This window comes from Dipodomys merriami, unplaced genomic scaffold (assembly GCF_024711535.1).
Source record: "Dipodomys merriami isolate MVZ:Mamm:240054 unplaced genomic scaffold, mDipMer1.0.p SCAF_78, whole genome shotgun sequence".
NCBI classification, from domain to species: domain Eukaryota; kingdom Metazoa; phylum Chordata; class Mammalia; order Rodentia; family Heteromyidae; genus Dipodomys; species Dipodomys merriami.
The window spans coordinates 2,228,828-2,251,398 of record NW_027206379.1 but is presented as its reverse complement, the minus strand read 5'-3'; the positions used below and the strand labels follow the sequence as shown (position 1 = coordinate 2,251,398).

The 22,571-nt window shown below is 50.2% G+C and overlaps 1 protein-coding gene and 1 long non-coding RNA gene across 4 annotated transcripts in view; one reads left to right on the top strand and one right to left on the bottom strand.

Moving 5' to 3' along the window:
- The window catches only part of LOC138818568 (uncharacterized), a 75,105-nt gene extending 57,823 nt beyond the window's left edge, over nt 1-17,282 (bottom strand). The window contains exon 1 of the long non-coding RNA XR_011369192.1: nt 17,207-17,282. This is a non-coding gene — a long non-coding RNA (uncharacterized lncRNA). The remainder of the gene's footprint in view (nt 1-17,206) is intronic.
- Nucleotides 16,756-22,571, top strand: part of Chka (choline kinase alpha) — a 47,165-nt gene continuing 41,349 nt past the window's right edge. For 2 of the 3 annotated variants that reach the window (XM_070009485.1, XM_070009484.1), the window contains exon 1: nt 16,760-17,280. In XM_070009485.1, coding sequence (XP_069865586.1) covers nt 16,973-17,280 — 308 coding nt within the window. In that variant the 5' untranslated portion in view covers nt 16,760-16,972. Of the gene's footprint in view, nt 17,281-22,571 lie in introns of all 3 variants that reach the window. The other variant, XR_011369191.1, reaches the window with a different exon arrangement.

Sequence of the window (22,571 nt, the reverse complement as noted above, 5' to 3'; positions counted from 1 at the left end):
CACAACACCACTTCTGGCTTTTTCTGCTTATGTGGTAGTGAGGAATCGAACCCAGGGCCTCATGCATGCAAGGCAAGTGCTCTACTTGAGTAGCTAGGACGACAGGAGTGAGCCACTGGCTATCTGTCTTGACTATAAGTGGGAGGCAAGGTCATGGGAGGCTGAAACAAAGACCCTGAGATTTGGGGCTGGGAAGTTGGCTCAGCGGTAGAGCGCTTGCCTTGCATGCCTGAGGCCCTGGGTTCGATTCCTCAGCACCACATAAGCAAAAAGAAAAAAGCCGGAAGTGGCGCTGTGGCTCAAGTGGTAGAGCACTGGCCTTGAGCTGAAGAGCTGAGGGACAGTGCTCAGGCCCAGAGTTCAGGCCCCACAACCGGACCAAAAAAAAAAAAAAGACCCTGAGATTGGGCGACATGACTAAAGAAACTAACAATTCAGCCAGGTGCCAGTGGCATGCCTATAATCCTAGCTACTCAGGAGGCTGAGATCTGAGGATCAAGATTCAAAGCCAGCCAGGGCAGGAAAGTCCATGAGACTCTTATCTGCAATTAACCATCAGAAAACCGGAAGTGGCTTGTGGCTCAAGTGGTAGAGCGCTAGCCTTGGGAGGAAGAGCTGAGGGACAGTGCCCAGGCCCAGAGTTCAGGCCCCACAATGAAAGAAGAAGGAAGGAAGGAAGGAAGGAAGGAAGGAAGGAAGGAAGGAAGGAAGGAAGGAAGGAAGGAAGGAAGGAAGGAAGAAAAATTCTGCCCAGCTCCAATGGCTCACACCTTGAATCCTAGCTACTCAGGAGGCTGAAATCTGAGGATACTTGTTCAAAGCCAGCCTGGGGTGGAAAGTCCATGAGACTGTATCTCCAATTAATAATATTAGGAAGTGCTATTATAGCTAAAATGGTATAATAGAGTTTGTCTTGAGCAAAACAGCTCAGAGACAGCACCCAGACTATACACACACACATACACACACACACGCGCGCGCGCACAGAACCACCAAACCAGGACTGGCAGAGCAATGGGGAGAGGCAGAGGCAGGCTCTGGGGCTGCTTGTTCTGGTAGTGGCAAGTTCTGAGATGCCTGGAATGGGGTGGGCCAGGGCGTTGATCTGATACAGACCATGGCCATCACCAACAGCCTCGCACACACAGTTAATGCCCAGCCAAGACCAGCATCCTGGGGCCCAAGCAGGCTCACTCAACAAGCAGCCAGATAAGCCAAGGGAAAGGGGGCCGCCACCCCCCCCCTCCCCTGCTGATAGTGAGTGCCTCTGTCTTTCTCCATCACAAGGAATGAAACCTTGCCAGCGAGAGCCACAGCCTCCCGTTCATAGTCTGTGTTCTTGGCTCTGCCTGTAACCATACCTGGAGCTGACACCCCCAGCCAAACCACTCTGGCTCCTAGAATTTCCCATAGACGATGACATCACTGCTTTTAACCTGCTTTCCCTCTAGCTGGTAGAGTCACGGGAGCCTGGCCACTGGTCATAGTGCAGATCAGCAGTAACTCAGCCGTTGGTTGGGCACACTGGGAGTGGGAGGGAGGCGCTGGCAGTCTCGGCTGCTCTCCCAGAAGCCGTGGCCTGTAGCGCCCTGGAAGAGGGCAGACCCTTTATCTGCAGACCCCTGGAATACAGTAGCCCAGGGATAACATACCAGACCAAGGCTGGCTGGCTGCTAGACCCACAATTTTGTTTGTTTTTGTGCTAGTACTGGGGCAGACCCTTGGTACTGTTGTTTAGCTTTTGTGCTCAAGCCTGTTGGTCTACAACTTGAGGCACAGCTCCACTTCTGGCTTTTTGGTGGTTCGTGGGAGCTAGGAATCTCAAGGACTTTCCTGTCCAGGCTGGCTTTGAACTTTGATCCTCAGATCTCCTAAGTAGCTAGGATTAAAGGCGTGAGCTGCCCAGCTGGACCAAGATTTTTTTTTTTTTTTTTGGTCGGTCGTGGGGCTTGAACTCTGGGCCTGGGCACTGTCCCTGTGCTCCTCAGCTCAAGATGAGCACTCTACCTCTTGAGTCACAGCGCCACTTCCGGTTTTCTAGTGGTTTATTGGAGATCAGAGTCTCACGGATTTTCCTGCCTGGGCTGGCTTTGGGCCTCGATCCTCAGATCTCAGCCTCCTGAGTAGCTAGGATTACAGGCATGAGCCACAGTACCCAGCTGGACCCAAGATCTTAATAGCGACCTTACCAAAAGGCCTCCAGGGCAAAAGAATAACTTTAATCAGAAGGAGGCTTCTGGTGTCCACCAGCCTCAGAGACACAAGGGATGGCATCGCTGGGGATGGCTGCCTGCTCTCTCCCATAGATTTTGTAAGCCATGAGTATAAGAATGCAAAGCAGGGCTGTACTTGTGAAGTTGACTTAACTCTCAGGAACATGGTTGTTGAGTGAGCCTTTTATCACCACTAATGTGTGCCTACTGTTCTGGTGGACTCAACAGCGTCACATACCAGCCTCAGGTGCTGAGAGCTCAGTGCTGATCAGAAGTGACGGCCGGGCGCCGGTGGCTCAAGTCTATAATCCTAGAACTTAGAAGGCTGAGATCTGAGGATCACAGTTCAAAGCCAGCATGGGCAAGAAAGTCCATGAGACTTTTTTTTTTTTTTTTTTTTTGGTTGTAGGACTTGAACTCTGGGCCTGAGAGCTGTCCCTCAGCTCTTCAGCTCAAGGCGAGCACTCTACCACTTGAACCACAGTGCCACTTTCAGTTTTCTGGTGATTCATTGGAGATAAGAGTCTCATGGATTTTCCTGCCCGGAGCTGGCTTTGAACTTTGATCCTTAGATCTCAGCCTTCTGAGTAGCTAAGATTACCGGCTTGAGCCACCGGCACCGGAGAAAATTAGCCTTTAGGCTTATGCTTGTAATCCTGCTTACTCAGGAGACTGAGATCTGAGGATCACAGTTCAAAGCCAGTCACTTTTTTCTTTTTTTTTCTTTTTTCTTTTTTTGCCAGTCCTGAGACTTGACACTGTCCCTGGGTTCTACCACTTGAGCCACAGCGCCACTTCTGGCCTTTTCTGTGTGTGTGGTACTGAAGAATGGAACCCAGGGCTTCATACATGCTAGGCAAGCACTCTACCACTAAGCCACCTTCCCGTCCACAGGGTTCTGACCCAGGTAACACCTGGCCTGCCCTATCTGGCATGCAGAGCTGCCCCGCCCCCACCATGCCAGCGTGGCAGGCAGTACCAGGCGGGGCGCTCTGGGTTGGGAGTCAGCTGTAGCCCAACCAGGAGGCAGCTACTGTTGACATGTGATAGCTGTGTTTGCTTAGTTGGAAGCACTCATCCAGGGGTTAATGTTCAACTCCCTGTGCCCCAGAAACTACAGCAAGGGCTAGCCACATAGTGGACCTTCTTTCCTTGGGCGAGGGACACAGCTCACTAGAGCCAGGCACCGTGGTGGCTCACGCCTGTAATCCTAACTTCTCAAAAGCCTGAGATCTGAGGACTGTGGTCTGAAGCTTGCTGGGCAGAGAAGCCTGTGAGACTCTTATCTGCAGTTAATCACCAAAAAGCTGGAAGTGGAGCTGTGGCTCAAGTGATAGAGGCCCCCAGCCACTCCGGCCTCGTAGCGGTATAATCTGGCAAGGGCTCAGAGACTCTGCCATAAGTTCTAGGCCAGCAGCAGCCCCTCTTTGCCTCCCAGGAGGCCATGCTGGAGGATGGCTCCTCCCTGGATGTCTTCCTGCCCAGAGAGTCCTGTTAGAGGAAGGGCAGAAGAGCACGCAGAACTTGTTCTGTGTTGGGCCCTGGACATGTCCTGAGAACCGCTCTCACGCCAGCCTACCACTGCCAGGGACCGCCATGAACATGTGATCCTCTGGCTGGCTCTCCAGCTCACCTCAACACAAAACCACATCCCTCTCAGGTGGTCCGACCCCTCCAAGAGCACTACGCTGGAAACACACACACACACACACACACACACACACACACACACACACACACACACACGACAGCTATCAGGATTAAGTGCCAAATTCCTTTATGTTTTGTCTCGTCAGCATTTGGCTATTACAACAGGATTATCAACCAGACAGGAATTGGATATAGAGAATTTGAAGCTTATGAAATGGGAGGTCAGGGCAGCCCTTTTTTTTTTTTTTTTGTCGGTCATGGGGCTTGAACTCTGGGCCTGGGTGCTGTCCCTGAGCTCTTCAGCTCAAGGCTAGTGCTCTACCACTTGAGCCACAGCACCACTTCCTGTTTTCTGATGGTTTATTGGAGATAAGAGTCTCCCTGCTGAGGCTGACTTTAAACCTTGATCCTCAAATCTCAGCCTCCTGAGTAGCTAGGATTACAGGCATGAGCCACTGGCACTGGTTAGAGAAGCCCTCTTGAAGTTAAGTATTGAGGAACTTCTAGACTCTGCTCATGAAGGGGGCGAACTAGAGGAAAACCCACACACTCAGAGGTCACTGGCCAAGTGTCTATTTGCTAACCCTGCTCCTGCTTCCCTCCAGGTCTGGGATGGACAGGATCTATCTAGAAACCTGTTGCAGGGGTTGCTAGGAATGCCCTTCTCAGATCTCCAGCCACTACACCACCAAGGATCAGAGAGGCAGGGAAACACTGAGCTGCCAGTAGGCCCCCTGGCTCTACAAAGTTTAAAGTGTTACGCAGAGACTTGGAATATGATGTCCCCTATCATGGAGTAGCATATAGCTCCACATCTATGTAGTCCTGGGCAGTTGGCCAAAGTCCTCTGAACCTGCTTCCTGTCTACAAAACAGGAATAGTAACATGCCCACCCCCACAGGGCAAAGGTGAGGGCACTGTGTGTAATCCTGTGGAAAGCTCAGTCAGTGCTTGGCACATACCCACTGCCCTACCGATCACATGACAGTAGCTCTTTGGGTACCAGCATTGGCTGCTTTGTTTAGCTGCCCTACATCTGATGCCCTCTTCGCAGTGGGGAATTTTCCACTCTGGGAGACTGATGGAAGTAGAGACCTGTGTCAGACTTTCATCGCTGAGACAAAATACCTGAGAGACGTGACCTGAGGAGGGGAAGACTTGGTTTTGTTGATCGCTTCAGAAATTTCAATTCATAGTTGGCCAGCCCCATGGTTTCCATGCCACGGTGAGGTACAGTGCCAAAGCAGAAGGGAACGGAGAAGAAAACTTGGTTTCCTCATGATAACCAGGAAGCAGCGGTTAGGGAAAAATACAGCCCTCAAGGACACGCCTCCCCTCCAGTTAGGCCCACGTCCTAATGTTTTTTCTGGTACTGTTCAAAATAGTACTATCTAGGACGAAGCCTTCACCCCATGAGCCTTCATACCTGGCCAGGACCATGGCTCCTCCTCTTCCCAGCCTCTCAAGCTCAGGCCTGAGGATGCCTCCATGAGGAATGTGTGCTCTAGAAGTACTTCCTGAGGGTTACCGCTGCAGCATCTCCTGGTGGTGCTGTTACCATTGGTCTTGCTCCGTCTGAATGCCTGTGTAGACCAAGGTCTGCCTGCTTTTGGTTTCTCATCATTGTTGGGGTGACAGGCTCACACCACCATGTCTATCTTCCTTCAGTGGACAAAGTGTCCAGGGCTTTTTTCTGAAATCTCTCCAATCTCAGCCTCCCACATAGCTTGGGATGACAGGTGCATGCCACTATGCCTACCTGTGACCTGCATAGGAGTCTTACGAACTTTTCTGCCCGAATTGGCCTCAAACCTCACTCTTCCTGTTCTCGGCCTCTCAAACAGCTCATACAATTCATTTATTTTAGACAAGTTATATCTTTTGGAACCACCTCCTAGCTTAAAAACATTAATTACCCTCCTCCACAAGACTCCAAGCCGTTCTTCTCAGGAACCATCACCCTGACATCTAACCTTACAGATTAGTTTTGCCTGTTCTACAACTGATATAAATCGATCAAGTAGAATATGCACTCTGCCAGTCTTTCCTGCCATGTGACCTCTGATTCTCCCACATTGCTGTGTGTTGGGCTCCCCTCATCTGCTAAGTACCAGTCACTCCTGTGAACATATCCCAGCTTGTCTTATTTGGGCTGCTTTCTGTTTAACAAGGTTATCTTAGGACATTTTCTATTACTATGGCTGAGAACCACAGACTGGTTAGTTTGTAAAGAATAGAGGTTCTAGCCAGGCACTGGGAGCTCACGCCTATAATCCTTGCTACTTAGGAAGCTGAGATCTGAGAGTCACAGTTCAAAGCCAGCCCAGGCAGAAAAATTTGTGAGACTGTTATCTTCAGTAAACACCAGAAAACTGGAAGTGGCATCTAGCTTAAGTGGTAGAGTGCTAGCCTTGAGCAAAAGCAATCAGGGACAGAACCCAGGCCCTGAGTTCAAGCTCCATAACTGCTGAAAAATAATAAGATAATAATAATAAGGGCTGGGAAGGTGGCTAAATGGTAGAATGCTTGCCTTGTGTGCATGAGGCTTTGAGTTCAATTCCTCAGCACCACATAAGCAGAAAAAGCCAGAAGTGGCACTGTGGCTCAAGTGGTAGAGCGCTAGCCTTGAGCTGAAAAGCTGAGGGACAGCCCCCAGGCCCAGCGTTCAGGCCCCATGACCGACAAAATAAATATGATGATGATGATGATTGATGATGAAGATGGATGAGGAGGAGGAGGAGGAGGGGGAAGGAGAAGGAGAAGGAGTCGCTCTGTGCTGGCCACTGGTGGCTCACACCTGCAATCCTAGTTACTCAGAAGGTTGAGAACTGAGGATTGTGGTTCAAAGCCAGCCTAGGCAGAAAAATCCATGAGCCTTATCTCCAGTTAACTACCAAAAAAGCTGAAAGTGGAGCTGTGGCCCATGTAGTAGAGTGTTATCCTTGAGCAAAAAAACTCAAGAACAGCACTCAGGCCCTGAGTTCAAGCCTGACTGGCATGCGTGTGTGTGCGTGCACGACGCACTCACACACACACGTGCACACGCGCGCACACACACACACACACACACACACACACACACACAAAGAATAAAAGAATAATAAAGAGTAGAGCTTCTGGAAGCTGGGAGTTTCCAAATGGCATTTGGAAGGACTTTGCGCTATGTCATGGCGTGGAGAATGTGTCACGTGGCGAGACAAGGCACTGGAACCAGGGTGTGACTTCACATCAGAGCCACGCCCTCATAGGCTGTCAATTCACTAACTCATTACCCACCCAGAGGCCAGAGCCTCATGGCCCAATCACCTTTGAGTGATTAATACTTCACTAGGGAAATACTACCGGTTCTTTTGTTGTCACTATGACTAAACACCTGAGAACTCCCAAGAAAGAAATTATTCATTTCAGTTGATGTTTCAGAAGGGCCATTCATCCTGGCAGACAGGAAGCAGGGTAAATACAAGAAGGAACTGATGCAGAATATAGCCCTAGGGAATGGCTCTAAGGACTTACTTTCTCCTTCTAGCTCTACCTTCTACCTTTTACCTCCTCCCAATAATACCACCATGTTAGGAATCCATTCATTAGGTCAGAGCCCTTATGGAACACCCTTAATAACCCACAGGAAGGTGCTTTATTATTTTTTTTTTTTTTGGTCAGACATAGGGCTTGAACTCAGGGCCTGAGCATTGTCCTTGAGCTCTTTTGCTCAAGGCTAGCACTCTATACCTTTGAGCCACAGCTCCACTACTGGTTTTTGAGTGGTTAATTAGAGGTAACAGTCTCTTCAGGACTTTTCTGCCTAGGCTGGCTTTGAATCTCAGTCCTCAGAGCTCAGCCTCCTGAGTTGCTAGGATTACAGGCGTGAGCCACCAGTGCCCAGTTTATTAATTTCTTATATATCCCTTAATCCACTGAAAATGATAGGCTTGATGAGTACTTTCAGTACTGGGGCTTGAAAACTCAAGCCCTGCATGCTGTCCCTTAGCTTTCATTGCTGACATTTTACTGTTTGAGCCATAGCTAAACTTCTGGCTTTTGCTGGTTAACTGGGGACAAAAACCTCATGGACTTTTCCTGTCTCGGCTGGCTTTGACTGTGATGCTCAGATCTCGGCCCTGAATAACCAAGATTACAGACATCCCATTCACAGCTGGGCCACCATTGAATGAGGACCCAGGCATCATTCACCTGTTTCTTTGGGTGACATAGCACTTATTTCTGTTGATTATCTGTTAATTAGAGGGTCATGAGACATGTTTATGTTCTCCATAATCAAACTATTTTTTCAATACTTTGTTATGAAATGTTCATACTTTGATAAAAAAAAAACAAATAGGAACGGGGAAACAATTTTAAACGAACAATTGTATACCCACAGAGGACTTGAGTTGCACAGTGAACTCTGTCTTCTATCAACCCAGCTGCTACAGAAACAAGCTCCCTGCCTTGTAGGAGGAAGTAAGGTCACGGCAGCCATGTCCTCCGAGGAGACATTGAGACCCTGCGCCTTCTTGTCTTTTACTTCCTGATATTCTGTCCTGATGTTCAGTCTCACCATAGGCCACAGCAAAGGGGCCCAATGAGTCAAAATAAACATTTCCTCTTTATAAATTTTTGTTGTTGTTGTTCTCAGTTTTGGGGCTTGAACTCTGGGCCTGGACGCTGTCCCTGAGCTCTTCAGCTCAAGGCCAGCGCTCTACCACTTGAGCCACAGCACCACTTCCAGTTTTCTGGTGCTTTATTAGAGATAAGAGTCTCATGGACTTTCCTGCCCATGCTGGCTTTGGACCATGATCCTCAGATCTCAGCCTCCTGAGTAGCTAGGATTGCAGGCGTGAGCCACCAGTACCTGGTTTATAAATGATTTAACCCACATACTTTGTCCCAGTGTCAGGACACTTCTGGACAAGGATGTGTGGGAAAAGGTAAAGGGAAGTGTGAAGATCTTCATCTTATTTCTGGCCATAAATTTAAAGTAAAACGAGTTGAACCAGTTATAGCACATTCTTCAGGAAACACTGCATTTCATGGGCAATTGAGAAGGGCAGAAGACAAGGAGGCTCTGAGTTCATCTAGGGCTGAGGTTGACCAGTTGACCGTGCTGGGAAGAGTGCTATGTTAGTAAGTTCAAGTTAGCTGTTGTAATAAGCAGCCCCTGGCTGCACAGCCCAGAGCTGTGCTTCTGTGGGGCTCACATGGACTCATCCCTGTGTTCCTGGTCTCTTCTCCATGTGTAGCATAGGGATCCAGGCTGGGACCTGTGTCACTTCTGTCCATGTCTTAGTCTATTTGGTGGTGGCCTAAGTAGTCTCATCATGTGGTGACTGGGTGGCTGGGGGGGGTGGCGGGGAGAGGGCCTCTTGAGACTTGACAACTCCACTCTGGGGTCCTTTGACATTAGACACAAAGGAAAAGAGAAGGCATAGATTAGAGGCTGACCCAGGAGGGAATAGTAGCCCAGAGGCCACAGGCTTCCCAGCTCACTGCAAATGAGTGGGAGAGGAGCCAGGAAAGAGACACACACCGACAGACAGCATGTCTCTGCTTGGCAGGCAGGCAGTGTTTATGAGTGCTGGATTCGACACAGGAAAGGTGAAATGGAGGGCCGATGGGGGGGGGGTGGAAAATAGTAGCCTAGTTGTGAGATCAGGAGAGTGTACACAAAACAGAAAGTTGCAGCAGCGCCGGGCGCTGGTGGCTCAGGCCTGTAATCCTAGCTACTCAGGAGGCTGAGATCTGAGGATCGCGGTTCAAAGCCAGCCCGGGCAGGAGAGACCGTGAGACTCCTATCTCCAATAAACCACCAGAAAACCAGAAGTGGCGCTGTGGCTCAAGTGGTAGAGCGCTCGCCTTGAGCTGAAGAGCTGAGGGACAGCACCCAGGCCCAGAGTTCAAGCCCCACGACCGACAAAAAAAAAAAAAAAAAAAGTTGCAGCAGCACGAAGGTTGATATTATTGATACTATTTTTTGAAGTTGAGAAAAAAAAAAAAAAAAGCCGGGCCTGGCCGTGCTGGTTTGTTGATGCCTGTAATCCTAGCGATTCAGGAAGCGGAGATCCGAGGACAGCGCCGGAAGCCAGTCTGGGTAGAAAAATCTTGAGTCGAGTTCAACAGCAAAAGCCAGAACTAGAAGTGTGCCTCAAGTGGTAGAGCTTTGAATAAAAAAGCCAAGCGAGCATGGGGTCCTGAGTTCAAGCTCCCATACTGACATTTTAAAAAGCACAGCACTAAGCACTAAACAGCACCAGTTTGGGTGTGAGCACTCAGATAACAGGGACAGCTGCTCTGGGAGTCATCCAGGTAGATAGATATTGACCTGTGACCCCAGGATGGACGCTTAGGAGGCACCGCAGTGTTTCCGTGGGACAGGGAACAGTTGCATCAGCCTAGGGCTTTGGGTCATTTGTTATCAGCAGGAAAGATACAAATTATAATCCCAAAGGCAGCTCTCTTCCATCCAGTGATACCAAAGGGAAAATGCTATGCTCTACTCCCGCACACAACCTGAACTTTAGCTATCAACTCCCAAAGCCATGGTTTGGCCTGTTAGCTAACCTCCCCAACCAGCACGCTGGCAGGGCCCATACAGGCTGGAATCTGGTCAGACAGGATTCCTTCTCCCTGGGTAGCCGCTGGCCCTGGAATTCCACCCCAGTGCTGGATTGGGGGAGGAGACCTCTGTTCCCCAGGACACAGCCAGTCTGGCAAGGTCACCTCATTTCTTCTGCTCCTGGGGACCCTCTCCCCCATCGGCCCTCTTAGCAGTCACTTGGGTTTCAGCCAAGGTCACGCAGGCTCTACGCACCTCTGGTGGTTTCTACAGAGTGGAGACAAGGGACTGACTGCCAGCTGCCTGGGCAGTTGTCCTTGTCACCACCAAGGACAGGACTGGGGGTCCCTTAGAAATCTAGGGCTGGGAAGGTGGCTCAGTGGTAGAGTGCTTGCCTCGCATACACAGAGCCCTAGGTTCCATTCCTCAGCACCACAGACACAGAAAAAGCCAGAAGTGGTGTTGTGGCTCAAGTGGTAAGAGTTAGGCTTGAGCAAAAGAAGCTCAGGGACAGTGCTCAGGCCATGAGTTCAAGCCCTAGGACAGGAAAAAAAAATCTTTCAACATCGAAACCATGGATGGCAGTGGCCAGTCCTAGCATCCAGGAGTCAGAGCCACAGACTCCTGCCTGTCCTGCGGGGGGGGGGGGGGGGGGGACATCATCCTAAGAGCATCAGGTGAAAAGCCAGCCTGTGAACTAAGCGCTAGTAGCGCTTCAGGAGGCTGAGATCAGCATTTGTGGTCTGAAGCCAGCCTGGGTAGGAAAGACCATGCAACTCTCTTCAATTAACCAGCAAAAACCTGGAAATGGATCGTGACTCAAATGGTAGAGCATTTGCATTAGCCTTGAGCAAAAAAAACTCAGAGACAGCACCCAGGCCCTGAGTATCAAGTCTCAGTGCAGGCACACACACATAAGCACGTGCAAAGTAATTGAGTTTACGGCACAAAACCATTAGATAGGTTTTTTAGCAAATTTGGAGAGTGAGTTTTCATGATCTGACTTACAACATGGTATGAGGGCAGAGGAAATCCACTCCAGGGGACCTAAGACCGTCTTCAATTCCACAGGGGCAAAGGGGCCCTCAGGTTTGGAATGTGTGTGTGTGTGTGTCCTTTGTTGTTTTTTTTTTTTTTTGTTTTGCTTTGTTTTTGTTTTGTTTTGTTTTGTTTTGTTTGTCGGTCGTGGGGCTTGAACTCTGGGCCTGGGCGCTGTGTGTGTGTCCTTTGTAAATGATCAAATGGGCATAGAGACCTTGCCACACTATAAAAATATCCTTCACTCTGTGCCATTTCCGATTATGATCTTAAATCAACCCCTCAATTACCATGATCTGAAATCAATGTATTATCTTGCGGGAGATTTTTGATGTATCAAAAGCACTGATCTGAAGAGTCTCTGGTGTGTCTCAGTTTTGGTGACTCCATTCGTCCAGGTGCCTCAAAGAATGGAGAAGGCCCTGCTGGCACCTCTGGGCGCCCCTGGCCAGAGTGCTTACCAGCTCCGCGGTCCCACAGAGAAGCCCCTGCAGGCCGTCCTCACTGTTAATGGGTGGCAGGTGCGCTCTGCCAGCTTCGGGCATCCAGCTGACAGTGACCAGGCATAGCCCTCCTCAGTGGAACCCTGCATCTATGCCAACCAAGCCTTTCCCCAGTGGTTTTAGGGAATCTCCCCAACAACCCTACGGGGCAGGAACATTTACAGTATCTCCATCTGATGATAGGGACCACTGGACTGTTGTCTGTGTCCAAAGGCCCACAGCTCCTGAGAACTGAGCTCCAAAGGCAGACTTGTACCGGTCATGCTGTCCTCAGGATCCCTGGGGATGGAGAGGCAGGGGTACCAAAGGGAATGCCACCCCTCTCACCAGACGTATGGGCATGTCACCTGTGTTCACGGAGCCCCCTGTGCTTCTGGGTCCCAGCTGTGGAGTGAAGTTGGCATGGATGGTAGAAAAGTGCCAAATACGATCACACTTCAAGCCAGGTGCTCATGGCTCACGCCTGTAATCCTAGCTACTCAGGAGGCTGAGATGTGAAGACTGTGGTTCAAAGCCAGCCCGGGCAGGAAAGGCCGTGAACCACCAGAAAACTGGAAGTGGTGCTGTGGCTGAAGTGGTAGAGCACTCGCCTTGATCTGAAGAGCTGAGGGACAGTGTCCAGGCCCAGAGTTCAAGCCCCACAACTGACAAAAAATAAAATAAAAATCACACTTCAGCTCAGAGACTGCCAGATGGGGGAGTAACCTGGATACTTAGTAAAGGCTCCTGCTCCCTGTCGTTCTGCTAGCTGGAGGTGCAACCCGATCCTGAGCTGGCATTGGTATGTGAAACCCAGATCTAGAGTGTGACCTGGGCCTGGCGAGCCTGCAGGGTCAGGAGCTTGGTGAGCCAGGACTTTCATCCTCCAGCCCTCTAGGAAACTGGCACAGTACCAACAACCTAGCCAAAGGAAGCAGTTAGGTAGCCAACAGTCTTCTGGGTACAACATCGGAAGACAAGAGTCCCTGGGTGGGATCCAGGCAGCGTCCCCAGGACCTGCTGGCTTTGACCACATGGGTCACCCCCCCATTCCCCAACTTGTCACGCTCCCTCCTGACCTGCGAGATGAGGTGCTGATCAGACTCACTGTCCTGGCTGGTGTAAGCGAGTGAGGTAAAAGGTACAAAGTCTGCTCTTCCCAGGTGCTTAGTGCTGAGGATTGAACCTAGGACCTTGCACATGCTGAGCAACTGCTTTACTCCCCAGCCCTCACAAAGCCATTCCTCAAATAGGCCTTGCAAAAAGCAGGTGGCAGGGCTAGGGCTCATGGTTGGAGCCTTCTGTGTGCTGGAGGGCCTTGCTGTGACACTGACCCCTGGGTCTCCCCTGACCAGACACAGGAAAGTGTTCTGAATGAGAGACTTGGGGTCCTCTCCCCTCCCCTCCACACCTCAGGAGGCCCAGCACCCACTGACCCCATCTGCCCACAGACTTCAGTAGCAAGAGTTTTCAGAACTTTCTCTCAGGGAAAAACAACAACAACAACAACTTCTGATTGGAACAACCTCTCCCCTGGACCAATGTCTGCCACAGCAAATTTCTACGCATGCGTAGAGGCTGACATTTTGGTCATCAGAACGTACACTGCAGCTTGACTTTTTTACCCCATGCTTTGGTTCATGGGCTGGTGCTCTGCCAACTGATTGGCTCCCCCAAACCTGTCTTTTTTTTTAATATGCTGGTATTGGGGCTCGAACTCAGGACCTGATACCTTTACTTGGCTGTTTTTCATTCAAGGCTGATGCTCTATCCCTTGAGCCACACCTATACTTCTGACTTTTTGGTGGTTAACTGGAGATAATGAGAGTTTCACAGGCTTTTTTTTTTTTGCCTGGGCTGGCTTCAAACTGTCATCCTTAGATCTCAGCCTTCTGAGTAGCTTGGATTACAGGCTTAAGCTACCAGTGCTTGGCCTTTTTATTTATTTTCGGTACCACAGTTTGAGCTTGGGTCTCTTGTGTGTTACTATGTAGGTGCTCAGCCACTGAACCACTCCTCCAGCCTGACAGCATTGTCTTTGTTGGTTGTGAATTGTTTCCAGTGCACTGCATACATTCATCATCTTGGAACACCAGCCACCTGGAGAGAGGCTGTGCCCTGCAGTGTCCGGAAGAATATAGGTCTTCCTGCATGCTGCTCCTCGGGCCCAAGCTCAGGCCTTTCAATCAACAATAACAGCTCCTTGTGCACCAGGTATTGTCATGTTCATTTCACAGCAGAGGAAACTGGGGCTCAGCTCAAGTCATTTGCTGATAAGCATTGAACTGGGACTTCACTTGCTTTCCAAAGTGGTCCTATTAGTGTACATTCCCGCCAGCAATGCAATAGGGTTCCTCTTTTTCAGCATCTCCGCCAGCATTTGTTCTTGGATGAATTTAGGATGTGGGCCATTCTGATTGGGATAAGGTAGTACCTCAGGGTTGTTTTTATTTGCATTTCCTGTACATAAAATTACTAGTGGGAAAATTTTGATGCATGGTGCTTTTTGTAGTTGTGTATGGGTCCTAGGCTGTGTCCCTTAGCTTTTTCATTCAAGACTGGCACTCTACCATTGGAGACACAGCTAGCTCCACTTCTGGCTTTTGGGTGTTAACTGGAGATAAGAGCCTCATGGACTATCCTTCCTGGGCTTGCTTTGAACCTAGTTACTCTCCTGAGTAGCTGGGGTTACAGGCGTGAGTCACCGGTTCCAGGAACTTTACTGAGGAACCTTCTTACTCCTGTGGGGAGCTGCAAAGCCATGAAAGCTCCTGAGAGTTTTCATAGTCCAGACCAGTAGATGCCAAAAAGAAGAGAGTTCAAATTATGGATGCCACCGCTTGCTTCTATTCTCCCTCCCCTTGACCAGATTCCAACGTTAGTCTGAGACTAGCAGACTGGTGGGAGGACAAAGGGGCCCCTTCGCCGCCCAGGCCAGTGACAAGGCCTCACTTTCTTGTGAACTGATATTTTTAGACAAGGACTTTGGTTCCCTTATCTAAATGCCTCCCTAGGAGACCTTGATTTCTGAGTCTTTCTTTCAAAGGTGGCCTGGCCTCTACAGAGGCTCAGCCTCTCCCCTACCTCCCTCTCCCCTCATCTACTTCTGGGCCTGTCTCCATAGCAGCAGTGTCAAGAGTTCCCTTTCCTCTGTGTGCTTTTGCCAGTAAGATCATTTTTCTTGGAGCAGGTTCAGATAAGTGCAAACACTTTTTGAAGAGATTTCTGCTCTTGCAAAGAAGCCATTTCCTGTGTACCCTGTACTGGACTTCCTACACTCCTGGCAGCCAGGGAACTCTCTTGTTCCCAGTATAGTTTTGTTTTATTTTTTGGTTGATCCAGTGGCTTGAACTCTAGGCCTGGGCACTGTCCCTCAGCTCTTCAGCTCAAGGCCAGCGCTCTACCACTTGAGCCACAGTGCCACTTCCGGTTTTCTGGTGGTTCATTGGAGATGAGTCTTAGGGACTTTCCTGCCCAGGATGGCTTTGAACCGAGATCCTCAGATCTCAGCCTCCTGAGTAGCTAGGATGACAGGCGTGAGCCCCCAGCACCCAGCTCACAACATAGTTGTTGTTGTTGTTGTGTATGTTGGTAGTGGGGCTTGAACTCAAGGTTTGGGTACTGTCCATTAGATTTTTTTTTTTTGCTCAAGGCCAGCACACTCAAACGTCACAGTTCAACTTCCTGCTTTTGGGTGTTTATCTGGAGATTAGAGTTTCACAACTCTCATCCCCAGGCTGGCTTCTTCCAACAGTCATCCTCTGATCTCAAGCCAGAGCCATGGGTGCCCGGCTGGGTTGTAGTTTTAATATTATGTCTACTTCACTTGCTTCTAGGATTACATTCAAAGAGAGAGGGCGGTGTGAGGACACACAGGAGCAGGGGCCACTGCCCCACCCCCCTGCCCAGGGCAAAGGTGTCTTAGTCATGGTCGTGTGGTTGTGGCCTGTAAGGGGGCAGGTGACAATGTCCACAAAACCAGGCGCTCGGTGCTGGGAAACCCCCGGCTTCCCGCTGCTCTGGGCCGCTCGCCCAGAGTTCTCAGCACCACGGACAGGGAAACTGAGGCGGCGGGCTAGCAGAGGCCGGGCCTGGTTAGCCGGCGCCGCGGCCTCGGGTCCGTTACCTTCTCCTCTTCCGGGCCTCCGATTCCGAACCTCGGCCTGCGAGCCTCGGGTCGTGGGCTGGACCCGGCACGGATGCGCCCGGCAGCGCGCGGACCGCGCTGGGGAATGGTATGACGACACGCAGCATTTCTCGGGGCTCCGAGGTCACGCGGGAAGAGCGGCCGGCCTCCAGAAGCCAATTTCCTGCCTGCCCGGGTGAGGCCCCGGCGGCCTCTGAAGTCACGCGCTTTCAAGGGGTCCACGGAGTTTCGATCACAAAGCCCAGCCCCGGAGAGTTTCGATCACAAAGCTCAAGACACCCCTCACACGCGGTCACCCAGCTGCTCACGACCCGGCTCCGCTCGGGAGGCCGGAGCCCGGCGAGGCGGCGCCCTCTCAACGTCCACCCCCCCCTCCCCGCCCCCAGCCTAGCGCCCCTTTCCGGGATCCCCGCGACCCGGGGAGCGACTCGGAGCCACGCCCCCTCCGCAGGGCTCCGCCCCCGCCTCGGGGCGTGGGGGGGGGCTCAGCGCCCTGGGCGGGGAGGCGGCACGGCAGCCAATGGGAAGGCGACCTGGTGAGGGCGGCGGCGGTTGTGATGCGCCAGAGCAGCCAATGAGCGGCGAGCGCGGGGGCGGGCCGTGACGCCAGGCCCTCCTCGTGCGGCGCTGTATAGAGGCGGGCGCCGCGGAACGCAGCCTCAGCCGCCCGCCGCCGCCCGCCCCAGCCGCTCGTCGTCGTCGCCCGCCCCGCGCGTCCTCAACCGCCGCCCGCCGCGCGCAGCCCCCCGCCGCCCGCCGCCCGCCCGGCCCTCAGCGAGCCGGTCAACGACCCCCCCGCCCGGCCTCTCGAAGGCCGGCGCCCGGCCGGACCCTGAGCCTCGCCCTCTCGCGCTGCGGCCGCCCGTGCCTCGTCGGCCGCCTGTCCGGCATGAAGACCAAGTTCTGCACCGGGGGTGAGGCAGAGCCCTCGCCGCTCGGGCTGCTGCTGAGCTGCGGCGGCGGCGGCGGCCCGGCCTCGGCGCCGGGAGTGGGGCAGCAGCGCGACGCCCCGGGCGAGCTGGAGCCCAAGCCGCTGGGCGGCCGGCAGCCCCCGGCCGCGCTGCCCGCGCCGCCGCCGCCGGCCGAGGAGCAGCCCGAGCCCCGCACGCGCCGCAAGGCCTACCTGTGGTGCAAGGAGTTCCTGCCCGGCGCCTGGCGAGGCCTTCGCGAGGACCAGTTCCACATCAGTGTCATCAGGTCGGTGGCCGGGCCGGGCGGCGCAGGGGCGGGGGCGGGCGGCGGGTCAGGTGACGCGGGCGGCCGGGGGGGGGCACCCGGGCGCCCCAACCCCGGCGAAACCCGAGCCCGACCCCGCGCATCCGGACCCCTCACCCCCCGCCTGGAGTGGCCACCCAGCGGCAGGCGTTTGGAAAAAATGTCGCTTTCGGGATAAAGCGGGTCCCCCCCCCCTTTCTGGGAGAACAATAACCGAGCAGTCACAAAGTACATTTTGTCCCCGAGCTCAGTGAGGCTAGGAAGTCCCTTTGAGGATTAAGACCTTGAATGAAGGACCTTGTGACTAGATTTGGGGGGAGGGAGGGAAATCACTTAGTAACTTTTCCCTTGTGGTTTAGTCCACAAGATGTTTTTTTTTTTTTGGGGGGGGGAGGAGAGAATCAGTGACTTTTCCCTTATGGTTTCTTCCTGTCTGGAATTTGATTTTTTCTCCTCTGAAAGAGTGGTTTTGGGGAGAAGGAGGGTAACTTTGGCTGAACCCCTCTGAGACTTGAGCGGACGTGTAGCCGCGTTACTGGGTACAGCTGGGAGGCGTGGCTCCAAAGAGTAAAGTGGAGTGTTTGGCTTTTGTTTTAAACCCGTTTCTAGTTTTAAGTTTAAAGGTACTTAATCTGAAATTTAACATAGGAGATGGGGTCCCATGACTCACAGTTGTAATCCTGCTCAGCAGGCAGAGATCTGAGACTCTTGGTTCAAAACAAGCCTAGGCAGGAAAGTCCCTGAGACTTTTCTTAACTTGGAATTAACCCTCAAAAAGCTAGAAGTGTAGCTCAAGTGGTAGGTAGAACCACCAGCCTTGAGCAAAAAAAAAAAAAAAAAAGCTAAGGGACAGGGTCCAGGCCCTGAGTTCAAGACCCAGGACTGGCACATACGAGCTTGCACACAGACACACATGCACACACAAATAGAGAAGTATGTGTTGTACATTTTCATATTGACCGGAAGCATGTCCCTCTCTTGACTTTAGGAAAACTCTTCTCCTTAGGGGTCAGCATTTAACACTGGGTGTGAGTCTTTGTTTAGACCTTTAAAAGCCTGTTTGGTTTTTGTTTAATTGGTTGACCAAGGTGAGTGCAAAATATCTAGAAAGTGCCTGTGTCTTCCATCAATAATCCCCCAGTCCCATTTTAGTCATTTGATTCTTTTTCTGTGCCTAGTATGTCACTAGTCTGCCACTAATGCAGCACATGGAACTGTTGGGGACTTCTCTTGTTCTGTGTGCTTGAGGTGCTCTTCAGCGTTTGTTTACGAGCAGAGTTAAAAGGCAGTTGGTAGGAAGCGGAGAAAAGACTCAGATGATTAGATCACTTTTCAATTTCCTAGTAGCATGTTAAAAAAAAACAGACTCCAAAACTTGAATTCCCTTAGTTAGGCCTGATAGTTTCTTAGCTGGAAAAGTGATGGACACCATTCTATGTAACTCTGTGCCAAAAAAAATCCCTCCAGAGGTGGCTTGGCCAGTGGCTGTTTACTTACTGTGGACAGGCAGGGCCTGAACTGCCAAACTGCCAGCTCTCTGGAGCTCTCGTGGTGACTTCTCCCTCCCCCCCCCCCCCATTGCCTTGCCTCGCCACGCCTCTGTTTGGATACTCTAGATATAGCCTGAAGACCTTTCTTGGTTACATGCTTGGGGGGGAGGGGAGGGTCACTTATGGGTTAAGACTTTCTGCTTTGTTCATTCAAAGGAGTCACTGCAAAAACATTGGGAACATCTTGTTTCTTTTCTCCAGGACTTAGTACTTAAAAGACTAGCTTTTTTTTTTTTTAATCCTTGCTCTGGGCCTTGAACTCCCAGTTTGCTTGCTGTCCCTGACCTTTTCTTTGCTCAAGGCTTCTACTCTACCACTTGAGCCACAGCCCCACTTCCAGCTTTTTGAGTCTCATGGACTTTCTTTGAACCAAGATCTTTAGATCTCAGCCTGCTGAGTAGTTAGGATTACAAGCTGTAGCCATGAGCACTCATTTTGGATTGGAGTATCTTTTAGAATAATGTAGCATGGTGACACTGTTTCTCAGTCCTGTGTTCTGGATGGAATAGACTGTGGTCACAGAATGGCTGGTGTATGGAGAAAATGTGAGTCTGGACATGGGAAGTTAGGGATGCCTAGCAAGGAGGTTGAGGCTTTTATAACCCTAAGTGTCAGTCCCTCAGAAGTGCTTTATCCAACCAACCACACCACCTCAGCCCAGGTACTTTTAGTTCAGTCAGTCCCGAACTTGACCCTTTGGTTCTTCTTTGCCCTAGAAGGTGCTTCTGCTTTCTCTGAGTGATTAACAGCCTGGCCTAAACTCCTATATCATTTCTGATTGTGCTTTCCCCCAGAAGTCCCTGCTCTTCCCTGTAAGGTAGAGTCCTGGTCTGCTCTTCTTGCTTGGATACTGTAACTAGGGGCTGGGGGGAGGTGGGGAAGGGGAGATGACCTTGGTGCTTTCAGTGGTCCCCCTTTAGTCTGTATGTATCCTGTTATCAGGTAATACCCAAATATCAAGTTACTCCTGTAGCTCATGAGTAAAATCCAAACTTGTTTGTAAGGTCTAAACTTGGGCTCCAGCCTACCTTTTTAGAAGGGTTCCTTTTGTTGTTATTGTTTTAAAATCCCTTCCCCCAAGACCAAGTGACTGGAGCTGTGTTTTCTGAATTTGCTTTGTGTTTTCAGTTACCAGCCTTTCTGGCTCCTCTGCTTGGCAGCCTGTCCTCTGTCACCTTTCAGAATTCCTCCTTCAGGGCCTATTCTGAAAAAGTGAGAATGAAATTTTTTCCTGTCTTCAGTCCTACAGTCCCGCCTAGCTATAGGCTTGTCTACTGTAGAAGTAGTCATTTTGGCCTCCTAGCATTGTAATAAACAAGGAGGGCTTGCTATCAGACTACACTGTTTGTTGCTATGAAGATACAGGGGAAAAATAAAAATTGTCAGAACATGAAAATTGTTATTCGTGAACAGTTAGAAAATTTGTCTGTGCCCACACTTTACAACTTAGCCCTAATTTCTCTCCTGATTGTTTTTGGTTTTTACTTTTTCTTCAGGGCTGGGAATTGAACCCAAGATCTCACATGTGCTCAGCAAGTGCCCTACCACTGTATTACACTACAGCCTCCTCCCCATCTGTCACATCCAGGGTTTGTGATCTTCCTTAGTGGTTATTGATAAAAATCACAATCAGTTGTGAAATGAATGAAAGGATGTTTGAGAACAGTTAAAAAGTTTTACAGCCGGGCGCTGGTGGCTCACACCTGTAATCCTAGCTACTCAGGAGGCTGAGATCTGAGGATCGTGGTTCAAAGCCAGCCCGGGCAGGAGAGACCGTGAGACTCCTATCTCCAATAAACCACCAGAAAACCGGAAGTGGCGCTGTAGCTCAAGTGGTAGAGCGCTCGCCTTGAGCTGAAGAGCTGAGGGACAGCGCCCAGGCCCAGAGTTCAAGCCTCACGGCCGACCCAAAAAAAAAAAAAAAAAAAAAAGTTTTACAAACATCTGTTTCATAATACCCCAAGGACAGACCCTCCCCTTCACCCCCAGACAGACAAAAGAAAATCCTCCCGCAAAATGATACCCTGAGATCTGCCTTTCCCGAAAGATAATTTACATATCAAAAGATGGGATCTTGGTCAAGAACTCAGATATTTTTCTAAAATTAAGCCATAAATGTCTTTCTCCTCCTCCTCCTTTTTTTTTGTTGGCTGAGGGGCTTGAACTCAGGGCTGGGGTGCTTTCCCTGAGCTCTTTTTATACTCTTCCACTTTGAGCCATAGCCCCACTTCCAGTTTTCTGGTAGTTAATTAGAGATGAGTCTCATGGACTTTCCTGTCTGGGCTGGCTTTGAACCATGATCCTCAGATCTTAGTCTTCTGAGTAGCTAAGATTATAGGCCTGGGCTTTTCATTTTAAGTATACAGTTATATTTATAGACTAAATTCTTTTGCATAAAGAATAATTTTTAATTTTATTTTTCAAGATGAAGTTTAAGCTATATTCTTTTACTGTTTATTGTAAAAATTTTGCTTCCTTGGCTGGTCACTGGTGGTTCATGCCTATAATCCTAGCTATTCAGGAGCTGAGATCTGAGGATCACAATTTGAAGCCAGGCTCGGCAGGAAAGTCTGTTAGACTTTGATTTCCAATTAACTACCAAGAAGCTGGAAGCAAAGCTGTGACTCAAGTGGTAGAGAGCCCACCTTGAACAAAAAAGCTCAAGGACAGTGTCCAGGCCTGGTACACACAAAAAAAACTTCCTTGGAGCCGGGCGCTGGTGGCTCACGCCTGTAATCCTAGCTACTCAGGAGGCTGAGATCTGAGGATCGTGGTTCAAAGCCAGCCCAGGCAGGAGAGACCGTGAGACTCCTATCTCCAATAAACCACCAGAAAACCGGAAGTGGCGCTGTAGCTCAAGTGGTAGAGCGCTTGCCTTGAGCTGAAGAGCTGAGGGACAGCGCCCAGGCCCAGAGTTCAAGCCCCACGACCGACAAAAAAAAAAAAAAAAAACTTCCTTGGATGGCTAGGTTCCTTTTAGAAAATGGTACTGGAGTTTGAACTTGGGGATTGATGCTTACTAAGCAAATGCTTTACTACTGAGCCATCTCTCTTGCTTCCTTTTCAATTTTTATTCCTTTTTTCTCTCCCTCCTTCTGTAGAGTCTCTACCACTGGAGCCCATTTTTTTATGTTATCACCATACCCATGGTGTTCTAGATTTTGACTTAGGTTACAGTCTAGAAGTTTTGTAGTTCTGCATTTTGACATTTAGGTTTGTTGTAATCTATTTTAAGTTATTTTTTGTGAAGGTATACAGTCTTAACTTTTTTTTTGGTGGGGGGGGCGGATATGGATATTCCAAGATTGGTTTTGAAAAGACTCTTAAGCTCTGTTGTTCCTTAGTCAAAAATGTTTTATTTTTAGGCTTTTTGTGCTTTGTTTTATTGATTTATTTGTCCATTCTTTTGCCAATGCCACACTGTATTGATTAGCTTTATTTCAAGTCTTTAAGTTGGGAATGTTATTTTGTATCTTTTTGCCTCTAAATAAAAATTTTAGAATGGGTTTGATGATGTTTGCAAAGTAACTTACTGGAATTTTCTTTTTCTTTTTTTTCTTTTTTTGCTTTTCAGTTTAATGTTCAACCCAGAACATAATTGCAAACACTGGGCTGTGCAAAAGAGGAAGCTGTGCTTGAATACAAATGGGAGCTTAACTCAGGGCCTGGACGCTGTCCCTGAGCTTTTGTGCTCAAGGCTGGTACTTTGCCACCTTAGCTACA